The sequence below is a fragment of the Oxyura jamaicensis genome, chromosome 5, assembly GCF_011077185.1.
Source record: "Oxyura jamaicensis isolate SHBP4307 breed ruddy duck chromosome 5, BPBGC_Ojam_1.0, whole genome shotgun sequence".
Taxonomy (NCBI): domain Eukaryota; kingdom Metazoa; phylum Chordata; class Aves; order Anseriformes; family Anatidae; genus Oxyura; species Oxyura jamaicensis.
In genome coordinates this window covers 51,590,391-51,608,594 of record NC_048897.1, presented here as the reverse complement: position 1 = coordinate 51,608,594, position 18,204 = coordinate 51,590,391, and the positions used below count along the sequence as shown (strand labels likewise).

The window sequence follows — 18,204 nt, the reverse complement described above, 5'->3', positions numbered from 1 at the left end:
GGGCACGGGGCACCCCTGATGGGCACCCTTCGGCCGTCACAAAAGCGAGCCCGACCCACCCGTGGTCCAGCTGCCAGGACATTTAGGGGAGGATTTCCTAGGAGCAGGATCTGGCCCTAATTCTGGCTCAGCCTGGCTCCCGAGGGCAGGCCTGGGGGGGGTCGGTGGCACGGCCGGGGGCTTGGAGCCGCACACTGAAGGATGGCAGCAGCTCCTCCGTGGCTGCGGGAAATCCTCACCTGAAAGCTGCACGGGGGGCTTTGGGGATTTTTTTGGGGGGGTTATGGGAGATTGGGGCTTTTGGGGAAAGCTTTCTGGGGGCTTTTCCTTGGTGGCATAGCAGCGGCCCAGGCGGCACGAGTTTTTGAGCTGGGTGAGAGATGGGAGATGCGATAGGGCACGGGCAGAGCCCGGGGCTTCTGCTCCCAAGGGGATGTAGCTGGGGACCGCAGGGCTGGGTGCAGGGGGTGCTCGGCTCCCCCCGCAGAGGCCAGGCGAGTGCCGTGGCCAGGCGATGCCAGTGTCCCCGGGGGGATGCCCGGCTCCCTCCCGGCTCCCCCCCAGGGGCTGCCCGCTCCCTGCCGCTGTCGTCTCCCCGCGGGCAGACCCTGTGTCCCCTCCCCGGGGTCCTCTGTCCCCTCCCGGCCCCGCTCCGTGCTCCCCCCGGCGGCTTCCCGGTGCCCCCCGGCCGGCCCCGGCCCCGCGCCGAGGCTGGAGGGAGGCGGCGCCGGTGGCGCTCGGGGCGGTGCGGCCCGGGAAGGGGCGGGGGCGGCGGGCTGGGCTGGGCTGGGCTGGGCACGGTTCCCCTCGGCTCGGCACGGCTCGGCACGGCACGGCTCGGCTCGGCAGCGCGGTCCCCGGAGCCGCAGGTAGGTGCGCACCCCGTGCGCCCCGCACCGCGCGCACGGCTCGGGCACGGCTGGGCACGGCTCGGCTGGGCACGGCACGGCTCGGCACGGTTGAACCGCCGCTATCCCGGCCCCGGTACAGCTCCGGGGGGGGGGGGGGGGGGGGGGGGGCCGGGGGGGGGGGGGGGTTGGGGGGGGGGGGGGGCCGGCTCGGCGGCTTGTTGCGCTTGGGGGCCGAGTTGGTGCCGGAGAGCTGCAAGTGGCTTCATTTTCCAGGAATGCGAGTCATTTCCTCTGGCCGGTCGCAGGGAGTTGAAATTTAACAGCGGCGGGGCTGCTCCGCCAACCCCCCGCCCGCCCCGCTCCGCTCCTCCAACCGGCCCCCGGGACCCTTTGCTAGGGGCTGCGCCCGGCCCTGGGTCGTGATCATCCTTGGGACCCCTGCCCCTGGGTCACATTCGCCTGTGGGCTGTGCTTGCCCGGGGGTCCCCTCACCCATGGGTCCCACCAAGGAGTCCGTGAGGCCCATCTCCTGGGGGTCCCATCGCCCAGGGGTCACGGTCACCCATGGGTCCCATCGCCCAGGGGTCCCATCGTCACCCGGTGCCGTTGCCTGTTGGTACCCTCACCATGGCACCTCTTGGCCATGGATCCGCCTGCCTCTGGGTGCCACTCACCCGTGGGTGCCCCTGCCTGGGGGTGCCGTCACCCCAGGACCTGCTCAGCGCCAGGTCGGTCCCAGGGGAGGCTGCGTGGCCCGAGGGTCACCAGGGCGAGCAGGACCACGGGGGTGCAGTGGCACGGAGCTGGCGGTGGCACCCGGCGCACCCGGTAGCGCCGCTACCTCTCACCACCGTCCTTCCCTCCGGGGATGTGAATCCCCATCCAAGGCGTGAGGATAAACCCATGCAGCTCCTTAACGAGGCCCTAAACGAGCTGGTGGCCCCGTAGGGACTCGAGTTCCCGCCAGGAGTGCCTTACCCTGCTGCAGGGCTGGGGCCAAGGGCTCCCGGCCACGCCGTGCCACCCGTGTCCTTCGGCTCAGCGGTGCCCAGCCGCAATGTGCCACCGCTGCCCCGGGGACACCGTGGTGGCAGCAGGAGGGACGTGGCCGGGCGCTTCGCTGTCACCTCGCAGTTCTGAATCAGCTTTTTTCTGCTCGTGGCTGCTGCGTTTTCTGGTCATGAGGGTGTTTTTCGCTCGAAGCCAAGCTCAGCTTTTCCAGAAAGGTTACAGCCGCGCTGATTGCGCGCCGAGCGTTTCTGCTCTGCGCGGTTCCTGGCTGCTTTGTGTTGGTGTTTTTCCACCAGGCTTGCTCGCGCTCCCTAATTCTTAGATAGAGCGTGGATTGATTTGGTCTCTGTTGCTTGAAAGCGACGTTGTTTCGTTTAAAACTCCGAGTCCCGAAGGCAGATTGGGATTTGGTTATAGGTTATAGGCTTTTTACTATCAGTTTGCAAAGGGGTTCTTTTTTTAAACGCGGTTTATTCAGGCTCTTTAAACCCAGAATCTGTAAGCAATTATTCCATTACATGAAAGTCAGTACACTGAAAAGGATTAATTCAGACCAGATGTAAAAATAAATGTGAATTTCAAATTAAGATGATGTCAGCTCCCTCCTGCTAAAAAAAAAGAAAATAAAAAAAAAGAAAAGCAGCGCTGTGGACTCCAGATGGAATATACAAATTATGGTTGTGGTTAAAATATCTGCCTGGTTGTTAATTTAGTTTTATGCTTTTATTTTTTTTTTTGCCTCTCTGAAAAGCAGGCTTATGATATTTTCCAAAGGCAGAAGGCTCTCCCCAGTGCTGCCGGGGAAGGGGAGCCGGGGAGGAGCAGCGCGGCTCCCCCAGCCCCAGCGCTGTTGGGGCTGCCCGGGGCGATTTGGACCATGGAGGTGCCTGGCTGCTCGTGGAGACCACGCTGCTTGCTCGCAGGCTGCCCAGCCAGGGCGGCTCTGCTCTTTCTCTCCAGTCCTGAGGATCCAAAAAATTAGCTTTGGCTTCGTTTGCCCCAATCTGGAGCTGGAGGCAAAGGTGCCGCGAACTTCAGAGGGCGCAGATGGGGACCTGAGGGTTCGAGGCGCCGTCGTGTGTGTTTTCGGCATGAAACCGAGCTGGTTTGGTGCGAAATGGAGCCGAGGGCTTGGTGCCTGGCACGCGTGGTCTTTGGGAAGTGATGTTGGGAGCCACCCGGTGGGGCTGAGCCCTGGGGAGCCCGCCGGCATCCCGCGGGGCTGTGGCTGGGTTCTGCACCCACCCCACGTGCTTTGCACCTCGCTGCGGACCCGGGGCAGGGCAGCGCTTCCCCACGTGCGGTTTTGAACCCGTCTCCTTCCCCTGGGAAATCACCCCTGTCCCGGGGCTACAATAAGCAGGATCGAGGCTTGGGTTTTTTGGCTTTTTCCACGTGCACCCGGAGCAGGGACCGGTTTGGGCGCTGAGCCCCAGCTGGGCCGTGGCTGCGCGGCTCCTGCCCGGGAGCACGGCCATGGGATGGGGCTCCCAAAAGGGGCTTTTGCACAAAAATCTTCCGAGCCTTTCTGAAAACCTTTTCCCTGGGAAAGGGGACTTTGCCCGGGGTCAGGGCATCACGCAGGCAGGAGGCTGCCGTGGAGTTGATGTTATTTTTTTTTTAATAGGGGCTTTCATGGTTTGGAAATGTCTCTTTCCGGCGCGGGGAGGCCAAGCCGGCTGCGGGGAGGTTGCGCTGCTCCTTACGGCTGCCTTGTGGCTGGAGAGCAGATCCTGCAGCCAAACCCCCGAGGATTTACGGATGCTGCTCGGGCTAACCCCGTGGACGGAGAGGGCAGGGCTGCTTTCCATCCGCGGGCATCCTTTGGGGCAACTGCTGCCATCCCGGGACCCATGCTCTAAGAAATCCTGCTGTGGGACTGGGGGACGTTTCACAAAGCCCCGGAAAGCGTGGGGCGGGGGGGGGGGGGCGTAACGGGATGAAAGCACCGCGAAGAGGCGCGGGGTGCCCGCGCCAGGGTCCCGGCTGGCCGGGGCGCACAAAGCCCCGTCTGTTCCCCTGCCTCTCCTCGAATAACCCGCAGCAAGCAGAGCAGCGCCGCGTCTCCTCCTCCTCCTCCCAGCGCTGCCGCGGGGGGGATAATTGCTTCCAGCCGTGTGCCAGCCGGCCTCCAGCCCGCCTCGCGCCGTGCGCCTCCTCTCCAACCTCCTCCTCGGAGGCCGGCGGTCTGAGCGGCTCGATTTTGGGCACCGCAGTGGGATGGGGATGGTGGTGGCTGGGCAAAGCCCGGCTTTGGGAGGCTGAAAAATAAATGAAACGGAGCCCGGCTGCTCCAGTTTGATGCTGCAGGAGGGAGAGCTGCTTCCCTGGGCCCCGTCCCAGCGCCGCCAGCTCCTTGCGGGGCTTGAACATCTGCAGCAGCCCAGGGGGACCATGGATAGAGCCCCCCCAGCCCGGTGGGGCTGCACCTGGGAGCTCTCGGCAGACACTGCTTTAATCCCAGAGGCCGGCGGTGAGGTTTTCCAGAAGGAAATAAAATGGAAGGGGCTGGTTCATGAAACAGGAAAGGAAAACAGAGAAGATAAAAAGCAGGAGCTGGCGGCCGGAGCCTGCCAAGATCCGTCACCCGAGTGCCTCCACTGCTGGTTTATAGTGCACCGAGCCCAAAAGAAGGCAGCGAAGGCAGGAGGAGTTGCTGTGCCACGTACGGGTACCGCACAGCTGGAGAACTCCGTGCTTCCAGGCTGGATTTGACATTTTGCATGGCAGAGGGCAGGGCAGGGGGAGCAATTTCCTGAGCCCCCGGCGTGGTGTGGTGTCCCGCCGGGCTCGGCCCCGGCTGCAGACGCAGAGCGTCCCCGTTTTGGGACGGTGCTCGTGTCCCAGCCCTTGGTGGCCATCCCCAGGTGTCCCCAGGGCGGCTGCACGCTGGTGGCCACGGGGACCCTGGTGTCCTTTGGGTGCAGGTCCCGCTGCCCCGGCCGAGTCCCCAGCATCCCCGCAGCTTTGTGGGGGATGAAGTAATGGAATATTTATAACCCGGCCCTTTTTCCCAGTGCAGGTCTCTTTCATCCGCCTCTGTTCATTACGAGGAAACTGTTGAGTTCATGAAGAATCGGAGACAATTTTAATTACGGGGTGACCGCAAGCGTGAATTAATCTAGCTTTTGGGTTAGTAGAAGCTGCGTTAAGTGACAGCCTTAAAACTTGTAATAACAGCTTGCGCATACCTGCGCCCTGTGATGTGGGGTAAAACCGACTCTAAACTCTTCCAAACAAGAAATTCCTGCCCCGTGAATTCATCTTCCCATCCAGCTCTGCACTTTGTTCTGCCTTTCCTCTCCCTGCGCCCGATCCAACCCTTGCATAATCCCTTAATGCGCTGCTATTGTGGCTCGGGAGCACCGAAACAAAAGCCGGGGACCGGCGGCCGGGTTGGACGGCTGATAGGACAGAATTTACAACAAAAAAAAAAAGGAAATTGGTTAAATATAAACGTGACGGGGATGCGCTGCGTTAAGGGATGTGCTTTCAGCCTGTGCCTCGTGCCGGGCTGCTTCTCCCCGCCTTGGTGGCAGCGGGAGGGACTCGCCGGTGACAAGTGCCACCCGCCAGCACGGTGACATCCATCCTCGGGCGTCCCCGGAGCCGAAATGTCACAAACCGAGACCCGGCCACGTCCTCTGGATCCGATGGCGTGCGCTGGGGGGGCGGGGGGAGATGCTGCACATGCAAAGGAGCCTCGTTTCGCATGGAAAAGAGCTGTGTGCCGGCTTCTTCTGAAGGAAAAACCCATCTCGGCCACCAAGTTCAGGATAGGTAAATCCCCGGCGCTGGAACGGGACCAAAATTCCTGTTGGCTGCCAGAGCCGGGCAAGCTGCTCCTCTGCTGCCTGAGCCTTCGCGTGCCCGCAGCCGTGCGTGCAGGACCCGCGCCGGTCCAACCCTGCACGTGCCCGGGCAGCGGGGATGTTGGGAGCTCCTTTTCCGAGGTTTATTGCACAATGTTTTCTTCCCAGGGCAGCTTCGCAAAAGCGTTCGTCCCGTGGCACCGGGGCGAGCCGGGGAGATGCTCTTGCAAGCACAACGCATCGAGGAATTTCCTCCCTGCCCCCCCCGGAGGGATGGAGCGCACGAGGTGTCTGCAGTGCCTCCCCATGATGTTTTAATGCTTTTTGCCCAAGCTCCCTTTAGCAGGAAAACCACCAATTCTAGCTGTGCCGCGGCCGGGAGAGCCACGTGTGCCGGCACCACGGGGCTGCTCCGTGCCCAAACCCCTCCACGGGTTTTGCAGCTGCATGGGTGCCAGCACCACTTTGCTTGGCCACACCGTGCAAAAGTGCAGGTGGGGAAGGTTTGCTGGGGGCCTCTGCATGCACAGGGGCAGCTCTTGCTGACAAACCGCGGGATCCGAGCAGCGATCCCTTGCCGCAATCTCTTTTTGCCGTTCCCAGCCCGGAGCCATGCGTGTTCGGGGCTCGTGTCCGCGCTTGTTTGGGCACACGGGGAGATAAATACCTGTTCGCTGGGAATTTGAACATCGACCACAGATAGACCGAGTTTGCCCCCGGCTCACGGTTAGCCAACAGCAGCACTTACCGGGTTATTTTCCTGGTTTTTAAAACCTTTCCACCCAGCGCCGGTGGGTATTTCTGGGGAGACAGCCGAGCGCAGCGCCCAGCCCGCGGCTGTCTCGGCGCGCCGGAGCAGCAGCAGCTCGCGGGCGGCAGCACGGGCTCCGGCTGCCGGGGAATGCAAGCTGACCTTGTGGGAAGGAGCAGCAGATGCCTTGAAATAATGCACCCAGCTCTGGGGGGGGGACAGCTCGCCCAGGACAGGCTCGGGGTGCCCGGTGGCTGCCTCTCACCCAGCCTGTGGACACCCAGGGGAAGCTCCGGCAGCCTGCGGAGGTCGTAGAGCTGCCCCGACACGGGGCGACAGCGTTCAGCAGGAGGATCTGGAGCGTTTCCTCTACAAACACAGAAATGCACTTTTTTTTTTCCTCCAGCGTTTTGCCTGCTCTCGCAGGTAGCGCCCTGCAGGGCGAGGAGTGAACGTATGGCCTGGCGCCGCTCCCGGGGCACGGGCGGTTTTGCCAGGGCCCCGAAGATGTGGTTTCATTTCCAGGAGCTCTTCGGGCTTCTCCCTCGGGGCTGGGCCGGGTGCCAGCAGCCCGGCTGGAGGAAGGACCCGGTTATTCCTACCTGAAAAGTCAGGGTCTTTGTTCTGTGCTATGGCTGGAGCCCCTCGGGCTGCAGCAGGAGGATGCCCAGGGGCTGCGGGGCGCCCATGGGTGACAGCAGGGTGCAGAGGGCGCTGGCACCGTGCAGCACCTGGCCCTCCCCTCTGCTGGGGACGCTCACCAAATACCTTCAGCCCCGTTTCGTTCCCTGCTGTGATTTTTAACGAACCCTGAAACCAGCCTGGCTGCCGGGCTGCTTGCTCCGAGTCGGGATCGAGCGTGCCCGGGCACGGTCACGGTGCGTGGATGCAGCCCACGGACGTAGGGCACGGATGCAGTGGCACGGGTGCTGTGCACAGCCACGATGCGTGGCCACGACGCACGTGTGCAGCGCACGGCCCCGATGCACGCCCGTGGTGCACATGTTCCATGCACGGCCCCCGATGCACAGCCGCGCGATGCCTCGGTGCGGCAGGAGCGCTTCACCTCTGGGTTTCCCAACTCGTGCTAAGCGCCAGTAACCACCTAGCGCCAAGTCACCTCGGGGCACTTTTTCCTCTTTCCTCAATCTCCGAGTGAAACTGTTTTGGAAGCCGGGCGTGTTTTCGTTTAGACCAAAGCTGATACTTGGTGAGGAGGGAAGACGCCGTCGTGTCCTCGGTGCCAGCACAGAGCTGCCGGTTAGGAAAAGGAGCGAGCTCGTTTGGATTTTAAAGATCCTTGCTCATTGTTCCATGCGGGCGTTTGTGTCCCTGGGGACAGCTGTGGGATAAAGAGTGCTTAAGGAATATTTGCCCTTGAAAATAGGATAAAACCCAGTTGCCTGTGGTTGGTGCTGGGATGGGTTTGTCTTGGCCCCGGTCCCGACTCAGGCGAATGCAGGGAAGTGGCAGGGGCCGGGCAGGGGGCGAGGGCTGGCGGCTGCCCCGTGCATGCCGTGGGGCTCGGTTTGTCTGAACCCTGCAAGAAGTTGGGGCAGTGCTGGAGGGGCATGGGGCTGCCGGGGGGGCGCAGGTCCCGCATCCAGACCCCACTGATCCGGGGGCTTTCTGCTGCTCGCAGCAAAACCTCCTGCGAGGCAGCAGCTCGCCGCTGCGGGCCAGCCTGGTTTGTTCCCAGCACAAAGACTTTTTTATGATGGCTGCGATGCCAGGAAAGCCTCCTCTGAGGTTTTTCCGAAACTGTAGCTGGGAGAAGAAAACGGCTGCTTCAGGCTTTTCGGGCTGGGCTGCGATCCCACGCTGCCCAAACCACGCCGGGGCGCCTCGGGTGTCCCCTACCACCCCTCGGGGGGGGGGACACAGCAGTGTCCCAGGGGAGGGTACGACTGCGGGGTCGCCCAGGGGGGCTCATTATACGGCATGGGGCAGGGAATTCGGTGCAGGACTCATCGACCCCCTGTCCCACAGGGATGGCGCCCGCGGGGACCGAGGCCGCCCCGGCCCGCCGGTGAGGTGCCCGCCGCCCGCCCCCAGCCCCAGCCCGGCCGCGCGGCGAGGGAGAGCCCGGCCCACGATGAACAAGCTGCCCTTCCACAACAACCGAGTCATGCAGGACCGCCGCAGCGTGTGCATCTTCCTCCCCAACGACGACTCCCTCAACATCATCATCAACGTAAGGCGGATCGGGGGGCGCGGCGGATCCCCCCAGTTCCCACTGAGCACGGCCGTTGGCATCGCCCCGTGCCTCTTTTCCCAGCTTTTGTCTTGCTTCTGCTTTTGTTTTTGACCTCCCCTGCCCTCTCCCTGCTGCAGAAACCCCCACAGGTTTTTCCCCTTGAAGGGTGCATCAGTACTTCACACTCTCCTGCTTCTTCTTCATTCAATGTGCCGCTCGCTGAGATTTCCGTTGGGTGCTGGACGTGAAATTCCCACACTTTGCTTTTTTTTTAATTAGTTAGCGCTACCCAATATTCCATTTTCTGCCCCCAAAGCAGGCTGGTTGCCGTGCCTTACGCACCACCTGCAGCCAAGCTGCCTCAGCTGCGCGTATCCCACATATTTTGGGGGATTTTATAAAAACAAGACCCGGACCCCTCGGTGACCGTGCTGGTCCTTCTCGGGGACGCAGCAGGGCTCGGCGCCCGTGCAACGGGGCTTGTGCATGCATCCGCAGGTGAAGATCTTGTGCCACGAGCTGCTCGTGCAGGTGTGCGACCTCCTGAGGCTGAAGGACTGCCACCTCTTCGGGCTCAGCGTCATCCAGAGTAAGTCTGGGGCTCGCCCCACCGGTGCCGGTGGCCGGTCCTGCCGGTGCCGTCCGGGCGCGAAGCTCACCCCTGTCCCCCCGCAGACAATGAGCACGTGTACATGGACCTGGCCCAGAAACTCTACAAGTACTGCCCCAAGGAGTGGAAGAAGGAGGCCAGCAAGGTCAGCGGTGAGGTGTTGCATGGAGAGATGACGGCACTAAGGCCACCTCTGTCCCCGGCGCAGGTCACTGTCCCTGCGCAGCTGCGGGGGGCGGGGGGCGGGGGGGAGGAACGCGCGGGGAGGGGGGCGAGTGTGCAAACCCCGAGGGTGCTTGGTGGCCGTCACCCCCGTGCCACCACGTGCCCCAGCTGGGGACCTGTCCTCTGCATGAATTTTTTTCCCCAGTGATTTTTTTCCTTCCTCATTTCTCTGTATTTCAGCAGAATTTCAGCTTCCTTCCAGTTTTAAAATCAAGCGTTTCTTTTATTCCTTTTTTTTTTTGCTTTTTTATTCCCTTTTTTCCTTTTTTTCCTTTTTTTCCTTTTTTTGCCTTTTTTCCCTTTTTTCTCTTTTCCATTTTTTTCCTTTTTTCCCTTTTTTCCCCTTTTTCCCTTTTTTTCCCATTTTTTTCCTTTTTTCCCTTTTTTCCCATTTTTTTTCATTTTTTCCTTTTTTTTTTTCCTTTTTTTTCCCCTTTTTTTCCCCTTTTTTTCATTTTCTTTTTCCTTTTCCCCGCGCACCTTTTAATTATTTTCAGTGCAGCCTGCACAGGGAGCTTGGTGTGAAGGCTCCCATGCTGCTGCTGGGACAGGCGAGGGGACAGAGAGGGATGGAAGAGGGACGGCAGCACGGGGGTCGGCGGCTGCAGACCCACGGGGGGTCTCGAACCCAACCTCCACCTTCTCTAAATCCAAATCCCCTCCGTTTTTTTTTTTTTTTTTGTGATAAGGCAGATTTGGGGGGGGGGTTAAAGGGGGGGGGGGGGGGGGGGAACTGCCAAGACAGACCTTGCGCTGGGGGTGCCGCTGCGGGGAGTGGGGGTCGCAGCGTGGCAGCGGCATCCCCGCAGGAGCCCCGAATGCCTTCTGTGTTTCAGGGGATCGACCAGTTCGGCCCCCCCATGATCATCCACTTCCGAGTGCAGTACTACGTGGAGAACGGCAGGCTGATAAGGTGAGGGGCGGGCGCCCCGCGGTAACCCCATGTGTCTGGGCAGTGCCAAAACGCTGCAGAAAAGCACCGGTTTGTGTCAAAGTAACCCGAAATAGCGCGTCTTCTTTCAGAAGCGTACAGGCACCCAAAGCTCGCCCCTTCTTGCTGTCCCTGTCCCCTATCTGTTCGTGTGCCCAGGGACCCCTGCAGGGACAACCAGGGACACTTCTCCTCCCTGGTGCTGAAGGGGCCATTTTGGGGGGGCTGGGGACATCAGATTTAGGATTTTATCACTCATGTGCCCGCGGCCAGACGGGAGCTGGACATCTTTCAGAAAAAACACAAGACATTTGCAGGGCCGAAAGCGTCTCCGGGACGCGGTGGCCTCGCGGAGGTGCTTCGGTGGGGTCAATTTCCCGGCTGTTAACTGCGGGGGGGGGGGGGGGGGGTGGCGGCGGCGATTTTGTGCCGCCGCGGGACCCCGGCATCCCCCCCGAATCCTCTCGTCCCCCTGCAGCGACCGGACGGCGCGGTACTACTACTACTGGCACCTGCGGAAGCAGGTGCTGCACTCGCAGTGCGTGCTGCGCGAGGAGGCCTACTTCCTGCTCACCGCCTTCGCCCTGCAGGCCGACCTGGGCGACTTCAAGCGCAACAAGCACTACGGGAAGTACTTCGAGCCCGAAGCCTATTTCCCCGCCTGGGTAAGCGTGCTGCTTCCCTCCCCACACACCCCGCCGTAAGGATGTCCCGTGCCCGGGGAGTCTCCCGCCCGCTCTCCCCGCCGGTCCCGTGCTGCGTGGGGTTTGTGGAAGGAGAAGGAGGTGCTGCCGGCTCCTCAGCTCCGGTTTTGTCCCGGTTATTAATAACCGGCGACAACTGCGGGGCTGCAAATAGCTGTTGGGGTCAGCGTGGTCGTGCCACCGGCGGGGATTTTCCTGTGTTTGCTATGGGGATGCTCGCTACGGGGGGCTTCCCCTCGCACCGTGTCGCCCGGCCACCCTCACGTGCCCCCCTAGGGGCTCTGCGGCCCCTTCTGTCCCCGTGCACAGCCCCCACATCGGGGACCCCCCGTCAGCAGGGACATCGCCCGCTGCCTGGTGTCAGGCGGTGCAGGATGTCCCCAGAAAAAAGCTGAGCCTCCCCCAGGGCATCCCGCAGCCAGGACTGCCCAGGACGCTGGGATGGCAGGGTGAATAAGTCATAGAATCACAGAATATTGTATAAAAGGTGTAGGCACTGCTGCACGCTTTGATTGACGACTTAGCTTTCTTGGTTTTGCCCCAAATCTACCAGTTTCCCTGTTTTTCATACGTGCTGGGGAAAAGTGACGGCCCCACGGCCGTGCCCAGTGGGAAACCCTACAAGGAGGAATGTTTGGCCCCTGTTTTTATTCAATTCGTGCCACCAGAAGTTGAGCACTACGGGGATGGGGGCCTGCAAGTCTCTAAAATAGAAAGCATTGCTCTGATTTTCCTTTCCCCTTGGACCTCCCCGTGCTCCCCTCGACAACCTTCTCGTCTTCAAACAGGTGGTGGCCAAGAGGGGCCGGGACTACATCCTGAAGCACGTCCCCAACATGCACAAGGACCAGTTCGCTCTGACGGCCTCCGAGGCCCACCTCAAGTACATCAAGGAGGCCGTGCGGCTGGACGACGTGGCCGTGCACTACTACAGGCTGTACAAGGTGAGAGCCCCCCGCTTGCGGCAGCCTGAAATTGAGGACGAGAACTTTGTCTTGGGGAATGGCAAGGGGAACTTTGTTGAAAAGGGCCGGAAAAAAAAAAACGATTAAAATACCTTGTTTCCAGCCCTTCGTGGCCTGCAGGGAGGTGTGCGTGGGCGAGCTGTGGCCACACACGTGGCTGCTGTCACCTGCGTGGTGCTGGTGCTGGTTGTGCTCAGGCACAGAAGTGCCCCAGCCTTCTTTCTAAAGGGCTTTCAAAGTTTCCTGAGGTTAAGCTGCTCTGCCGGGTGTTTGGCGTTTTGGGGAGGAGGATCCAATGGCATGTGTGCCACTAAAGGCTCAGGCTTGGCACCCAGCGCCCGCTGCAGAGTCAGACACCTGGCTGCAGATCTACACACTTCAAATCATGTATTTAAAAACATTTGCGTGTTTAAAACACATGCAAATCGTGTTTTTAAAAACATCTCACTTCTCCCCCCAGGACAAGAGGGAGGTGGAAGCCTCCCTGACGCTGGGGCTGACCACGCGGGGCATTCAGATCTTCCAGGTACGGGGCCGGACATCACCCGGGGCTGGGCTCCATCCCCGCGGGCTGCCCGTGCCGGTGTCCTCAGCTTCGCCTCTTGTTGCAGAACCTTGACGAGGAAAAGCAGCTGCTCTACGACTTCCCCTGGACAAACGTGGGCAAACTGGTGTTCGTGGTGAGTGCGGGGACATGTGTCTGCCGGGCTGGGTCATTGGGGGTGCTCCAACCGGGCGTAGGGGGCTGCTGCCACCCCCGCTGAGGTTCCCCCGCATGTGCACAGGGCAAGAAGTTCGAGATCCTTCCCGACGGGCTGCCCTCGGCCAGGAAGCTCATCTACTACACGGGCTGCCCGCTGCGCTCCCGCCACCTCCTGCAGCTGCTCAGCAGCAGCCACCGGCTGTACATGAACCTGCAGCCCGTGCTGCGGCAGGTCCGCAAGCTGGAGGAGAACGAGGGTAGGTGCCGGGGGGGCTCCCCTGCAAACCCTGCCCATGCCGGCCCTGCCCCAAAGCCTGGGGATGGAGCTGCCCCCATGGGTCCCCTTGATGGTGTGTCAGCGCATCCTGGTCCTGCCTGACCAGAGCTGGGCTGGGGATGGCCAAAAATCCTCTCCCGGCTGGGCTGGGTGCCCGCAGACACCCCCGGGCTGCTGAGGGATGGGTGTGAGCCCTGCGGTGCTCCCCAAGGGCCCAGTTCCTCCCAGTGCCTCAGCACAGCGCTTCCCAGTGCCCTGTGTCCCTTCCTTCAGCTCATAAGACCCTCGTGGAAACATACAATCCTCTTCTTCCTCTTCCTAGTCTTCCCCATTCTCTTCCTCCTCTTCCTCCTCCTCCTCCCCCTCCTCCTCTTCCTTCTCCTTCTCTTTCTTATTCCCCTTCCTCCTCCTCCTCTCCATCCTCCTCTTCCCCTTCCTCCTCTCCATCTTCCTCCTCCTTCTTTCTTCTTCTCCTTCCTCCTCTTCCTCTTCCCCTTCCTCCTCTCCATCTTCCTCCTCCTCCTCCTTCTCCTTTTTATTCTCTTTCCCTTCTCCTTCCTCCTCTTCCTCCTCCTCCTCTGCCGGAGGGCGAGCCCAGCACAGAGCCCAGCAGCTTCAAAGCCCCTCACCCACCTCCCCCGGTCCCTAAGTGCCACCCAGCAGGGCTGCTTCCTATCGTGCCACCCCTCTGGGTTTGGGTTTGGCATCCCGGGGGGCCTGGGGGGGCACCCTGGGGGGCTCGGGGTGCCTCGTGCCATCGTGCTGCCGCCCTCGCAGAGAAGAAGCAGTACCGCGAGTCGTACATCAGCGACACCCTGGACCTGGACATGGAGCAGCTGGAGAAGCGCTCGCGGGCCAGCGGCAGCAGCGCCGGCAGCATCCGGCACAAGCGGCTGTCGCGGCACTCCACCGCCAGCCACAGCAGCTCCCACACCTCGGGCATCGAGGCCGACCCCAAACCCCGCGAGATGGGGCCCGAGGACACCGGCGTCCACCGCAAGCTGAAGACCTGCAGCTCCATGACCAGCCACGGCAGCTCCCACACCTCCGGGGTGGAGAGCGGGGGCAAGGACCGCCTGGAGGAGGACTCCCAGGATGACGGTGAGAGAACTCGGGCTCGGGTGCCCAAGGCTTCGCAGGGTGCTTCTCCTCGCTCACCCGGCCCCGTCCTTCCCCCGAGCAGAGATAGAGATGCTGGTGGACGACCCCCGGGAGCTGGAGCAGGCGGGCGAGCTGGCGCTGGAGGTGAGCCCCGACATGTGCGTCTACATCACCGAGGACATGCTGCTGTCGCGCAAGTTCAACGGGCACTCAGGTAACGCCGGGCTGCCCCCTCCTCCCCTGCGTTTCCCCTTCCACGGTGCACATTTGTCTGGGTGTGGGGCAGAGCGAAATGAGCCCGAGTGTCCCCTTGGGAAAGCTGGTGTGCCCGGCGGGTGGAGGGGAAGATGGGGCACGTGCAGCCTGGAGAAACTGCAAAAAAAAAAACCCTGGAACAATGAGGGTTTTTCTTGGAGGAGGGTTTGCTTTAACTTCTTGGGGGTGTGCACGTGGAAACGAAGCACAAACCCGTGCAGCAAGCCCCTGTGACAGCGGGCAGGGGATGGCAGGGGTCTTGTGGGGACGCCGGGAGCAAGGGCAGCGGTGCCCTGGCCAGAGCCAAGTGTGGTCATTGGGAGGAATTTGGGCTTTGGATGCCATCTAGGTGCCAATTTGGGGTGCTTTGTGGGTGATGCTGGCTGCAGGCAGAGCCCTGGGGGTGCCGTCCAGCTGGGGGTGCCTTCTATCCCAGAGCAATGGGGTGGGCACCCCAAGAGAGCCCCGAGGCAGCGAGATAACCTTCACTCCTTCCTCTTCCTCTCTCCCCCATGCAGGGCTGATCGTAAAGGAGCTCAGCTCCTCCACCTCCAGCTCCTCAGAGACGGTGGTGAAGCTGCGGGGGCAGAGCACAGACTCCTTACCCCAGGTACGTGCCACCAGCGGGCTCCTCGCTCCCCGGCCCCGCTCCCGAGGAGGTTCGGGTCTCCCTTCCCCGAGGACCCCGGCTCCTGACGCCCCTTTCCTTTACCCAGACGGCGTGCAGGAAACCCAAGACCTCGACGGACCGGCACAGCCTGAGCCTGGACGACATCCGGCTCTACCAGAAGGACTTCTTGCAGCTGGCCGACCTGTGCCAGGACACGGCGCAGAGCTACACCTTCGGCTGCGGCCACGGCCTGGCCGAGGACGGCCTCTACTGCCACGGCTGCCTGGCCCAGCAGTGCATCAACATCCAGGAGGGCTTCCCCGTCAAACGAACCAGCAAATACTTCTCGCTGGACCTCACCCACGACGAAGTCCCGGAGTTTGTCGTCTGAGCGCCGCGGGGCCAGGACTGCCCGCTGTACCCCCCCGCCCCCCCAGGGAGGGGGTCTCGGCCCCGCCGCCCCCCAGCGCCGCCTCCCCGGCCTCTCCCCGCCGCCGAGCGAGGCCGTGCTCCGGGGGACGGCTCCGCGGAGGGGCAGGAGGGGATGGAGACCGTGGGGCACGGCGGGGTGACGCCGGCGGTTCCCCCAGGGCAGTCTTTTGCCTCTGGGAATGGTTTGTGCGGAGCGCAAAGTCCTCTTTCGCCTCGGAGAAGCACAGCTCGCTTGGCCCGGCGGAAACCAACCCGTATTTCCTCAGTGCCTCGGGGCAAATTTTGGTTTTCTCCCCTCCCGGCCCCTTCCCTTAACGCCGCCGCTGGCTCCTGCGGTGGCTCGGTGGCTGCGGCGAGAAGACGCTGGGAAGGAAACGCCAGCTTGCTGCGCCCAAGCCAAGCCAAAGAGATGTAAATCCCCTCCAGGCCAGTATCGGAAGCGAGAACGAAGCAATAAGTAGCCGGGGATGTCCGTGCTCGGGGAAGGGAGGGGAGGAAGGCATGAACAGGTTGCTGCCCAGGCAGTGCCTGAACCCAGATCTTCCAAAAACGCGCTGGAGCTCGGCCCCGGTCCTGCTGGGGGATGCGGGGCGAGCGGGGGCTTCAGGCCTTCACGGAGCTTTATTTAAAAATAATAATAAAAAAAAAAAGAGAAAGAAACCAAAAATACCGCACCCAAGCAAACCAAAAGGAAAAGAGAACGGCAAAGGATGGGTCACCTGTAACGACACTGCAATAACGCTTCCCAGCCTTTCAATATATAGAAATCACATATATAAATATATCCCAGTCCGTATGTTTATATATGTCCGGAGCTTACAGACCCCTTTTCAGTTTATTCCTGCTCGGAAACGCCTTTTGTCCGGAGGATCCGCCTTTCTTCAACAAAGCAGACGGACAGCCGTCGGGTTTCTTCCAAGCACCGAGGTGAACAAAACGGACTTTCCTCGCGAGCAGAACGTGTGTGCAGCCGCGCCGGGAGCGTGGCTTTTCCCGGCGTGGTCTCGGCTCTGTTTTCACGCGGCTTTCCGCGCGTCCTTCAGGCTTTTACGGTTCGAAGGGCTCTGCCAAGGGACGGTACCGGAGGGGAAAGCGGCACGGCAGCACCTCCTCACAGCACAATGCCTTCTCGGTCGGTGTTTTTAATGAGAGTTTAGCCGTCGACAGCCAAAGTTTTACCCTATTTTGATATTACCGCCTGTTTTTTTTTTTGTTTTTTTTTTTTTTTTTTTAAACTGGAAACTTTTCTTAAAAAATAATATTTTATAAATAAGCACAATCTTATTTTTCTAAGAAACGGTGGGAGGGGGGGACCAGTACCAAAAAAAAAAAAAAGCGGAGCGGGACTGATGTGTGTCATGGGGAGACGATGTAAGGATGCCGGCAGGAGGCTGGGGACCCCGTGGAAATCCCCCCCAAACCCACCCGGGGCAGTGGTGGGATGCTGCGTGGGGGCTCAGGGCCCCGCTTTGGTTTGTGGGGACCCCGTCAAGCACCCCAAGAGGCCGAGGGATGGCTCTGACACCGCATCCTGGGCTGGGATGCTGGGGTTTGCCGGAGACAGCCGCCACCCCTGGGTGGGATACGGTGTGCTGAGGGGACCAGAAAATCCCCCAAATTCATCCCCGGCCCCTTCCCTGCAAGGCTGCAGCGCCCACCCTGGGACCTCACCCATGGCTCTGCTGAAAGAAACGCGCAAAGAAGCGCTTGGTGCTGATGGAGGAGCGTGGGGGGGGATAGCGGCAAGCCGGAGGCCTCGCTCTTCCTTTCCCCACCTCGTCCCGCAGCCGAAACCGATGCGGAGCAGCTGGGAGCTGGGCACGGAGCCCCAAAACCGGCACCGCGGGGCGAGAGGCCGGCGTGTGCCGGGGGGCTGCGGGATGCAGAGGTGCCGCACGCGTCCGGCACCGCGGGGTGGGGTGGGGTGTTACGGGCTTGTTGGTGGCCTTCTGCCGTTGGTGCTGGCCCCTCAGCAATACCGAGCTGCGCACAAACTGAATAGTCCTTTCTGTGAAAGGATCCGCCCGTCAGGGCGACGTGAGAGCGAGTGACCGCGCTGCGAAAGCCAAACCCGAGCAAAACGCCCCCGAAACCCCCGCGCGGCCGTGATTTTGTAACGAAGGCGGTCGTCGCGCGCCTTTTGCGGTACGGCCAGAGGTGACAATAAAGTTCCCCTTGTTTGCATCCCCTTGGCTCGTGGCGATTTGAGGGTTAAAGAAGCGACGGAAGGTGGGCGAGAGGCTGGTGGGGGTCCCCAGCCCTGTCCCCAGCCCTGTCCCCATCCCGCTGCTGGCAGCCAAGCGGTGGCATTTGCTGCCATCCTGTGGTTGTGTCCCGGTCCCCATCCTGCGTGGGGAGCCCTGATCCTGCAGGATGGGACCTCGAGAAACGGCTGGGACAGCAGTGCGACAGCGTGGCCGGTGTGACAGCGTGGCTGTGGCACTGCCGGGACACCCCCGCCACCCCCTGCCCCGTGCTGCCCCAAATCCAGCGGGGTGACGTGGCCGCTACTAGCGCCAAAGTCCCCATTTCCTGCAGAAGGTGACGCTGACAGTGGTGATGAAGGTGAGGTGCCCGTTGTCCCACGGGGACGCAGCATCGCTGCAATGTGTCTTCCAGCAGGTGCCACCATCCCGTGGCCAGGGATGTCACCACGTGCCATGCCAGCGCTGGGGACAGCGGGGTACTGCCACCCGCCCAGAGCCTGGGCACCCTTGGGACCCCCACGGGAGCCTGCCCCGGGACAGGGACAGCATTTCAGTGCAGCCT

At 61.7% G+C, this 18,204-nt stretch overlaps 1 protein-coding gene and 1 long non-coding RNA gene across 4 annotated transcripts; both read left to right on the top strand.

Moving 5' to 3' along the window:
- Positions 1-759: 759 nt before the first annotated feature.
- On the top strand, positions 760-15,985 carry FRMD6 (FERM domain containing 6). Of its 3 annotated transcripts, none has more exons than XM_035328655.1 (15): positions 760-869; positions 8,415-8,619; positions 9,121-9,211; positions 9,298-9,377; positions 10,294-10,370; positions 10,867-11,053; positions 11,881-12,036; positions 12,518-12,583; positions 12,669-12,737; positions 12,843-13,017; positions 13,815-14,138; positions 14,221-14,352; positions 14,912-15,003; positions 15,110-15,436; positions 15,594-15,985. In XM_035328655.1, the coding sequence occupies exons 2-14, from the start codon at positions 8,521-8,523 to the stop codon at positions 15,392-15,394; spliced, it is 1,833 nt and encodes a 610-aa protein (XP_035184546.1). In that variant the 5' UTR covers positions 760-869; positions 8,415-8,520; the 3' UTR covers positions 15,395-15,436; positions 15,594-15,985. The 3 variants fall into 3 exon arrangements, with proteins under 3 accessions (XP_035184546.1, XP_035184545.1, XP_035184543.1); XM_035328654.1 differs by having other exon boundaries at positions 9,298-9,440; positions 15,110-15,430; XM_035328652.1 differs by having other exon boundaries at positions 9,298-9,440.
- LOC118168333 lies at positions 6,333-16,647 on the top strand. Its single transcript, XR_004751494.1, has 3 exons — positions 6,333-6,343; positions 7,973-7,974; positions 16,200-16,647. It is a non-coding gene; the product is annotated as an uncharacterized LOC118168333 (long non-coding RNA).
- The last annotated feature ends 1,557 nt before the right edge of the window (positions 16,648-18,204 follow it).

Bases quoted from the DNA above. Each gene is read 5' to 3' on its own strand.
- FRMD6 (XM_035328654.1), top strand. From the start codon at position 8,521: ATGAACAAGCTGCCCTTCCACAACAACCGAGTCATGCAGGACCGCCGC. The intron at 9,441-10,293 runs GTCACTGTCCCT...TCTGTGTTTCAG, and splicing joins CACCTCTGTCCCCGGCGCAG to GGGATCGACCAGTTCGGCCC. The intron at 12,037-12,517 runs GTGAGAGCCCCC...TTCTCCCCCCAG, and splicing joins ACTACTACAGGCTGTACAAG to GACAAGAGGGAGGTGGAAGC.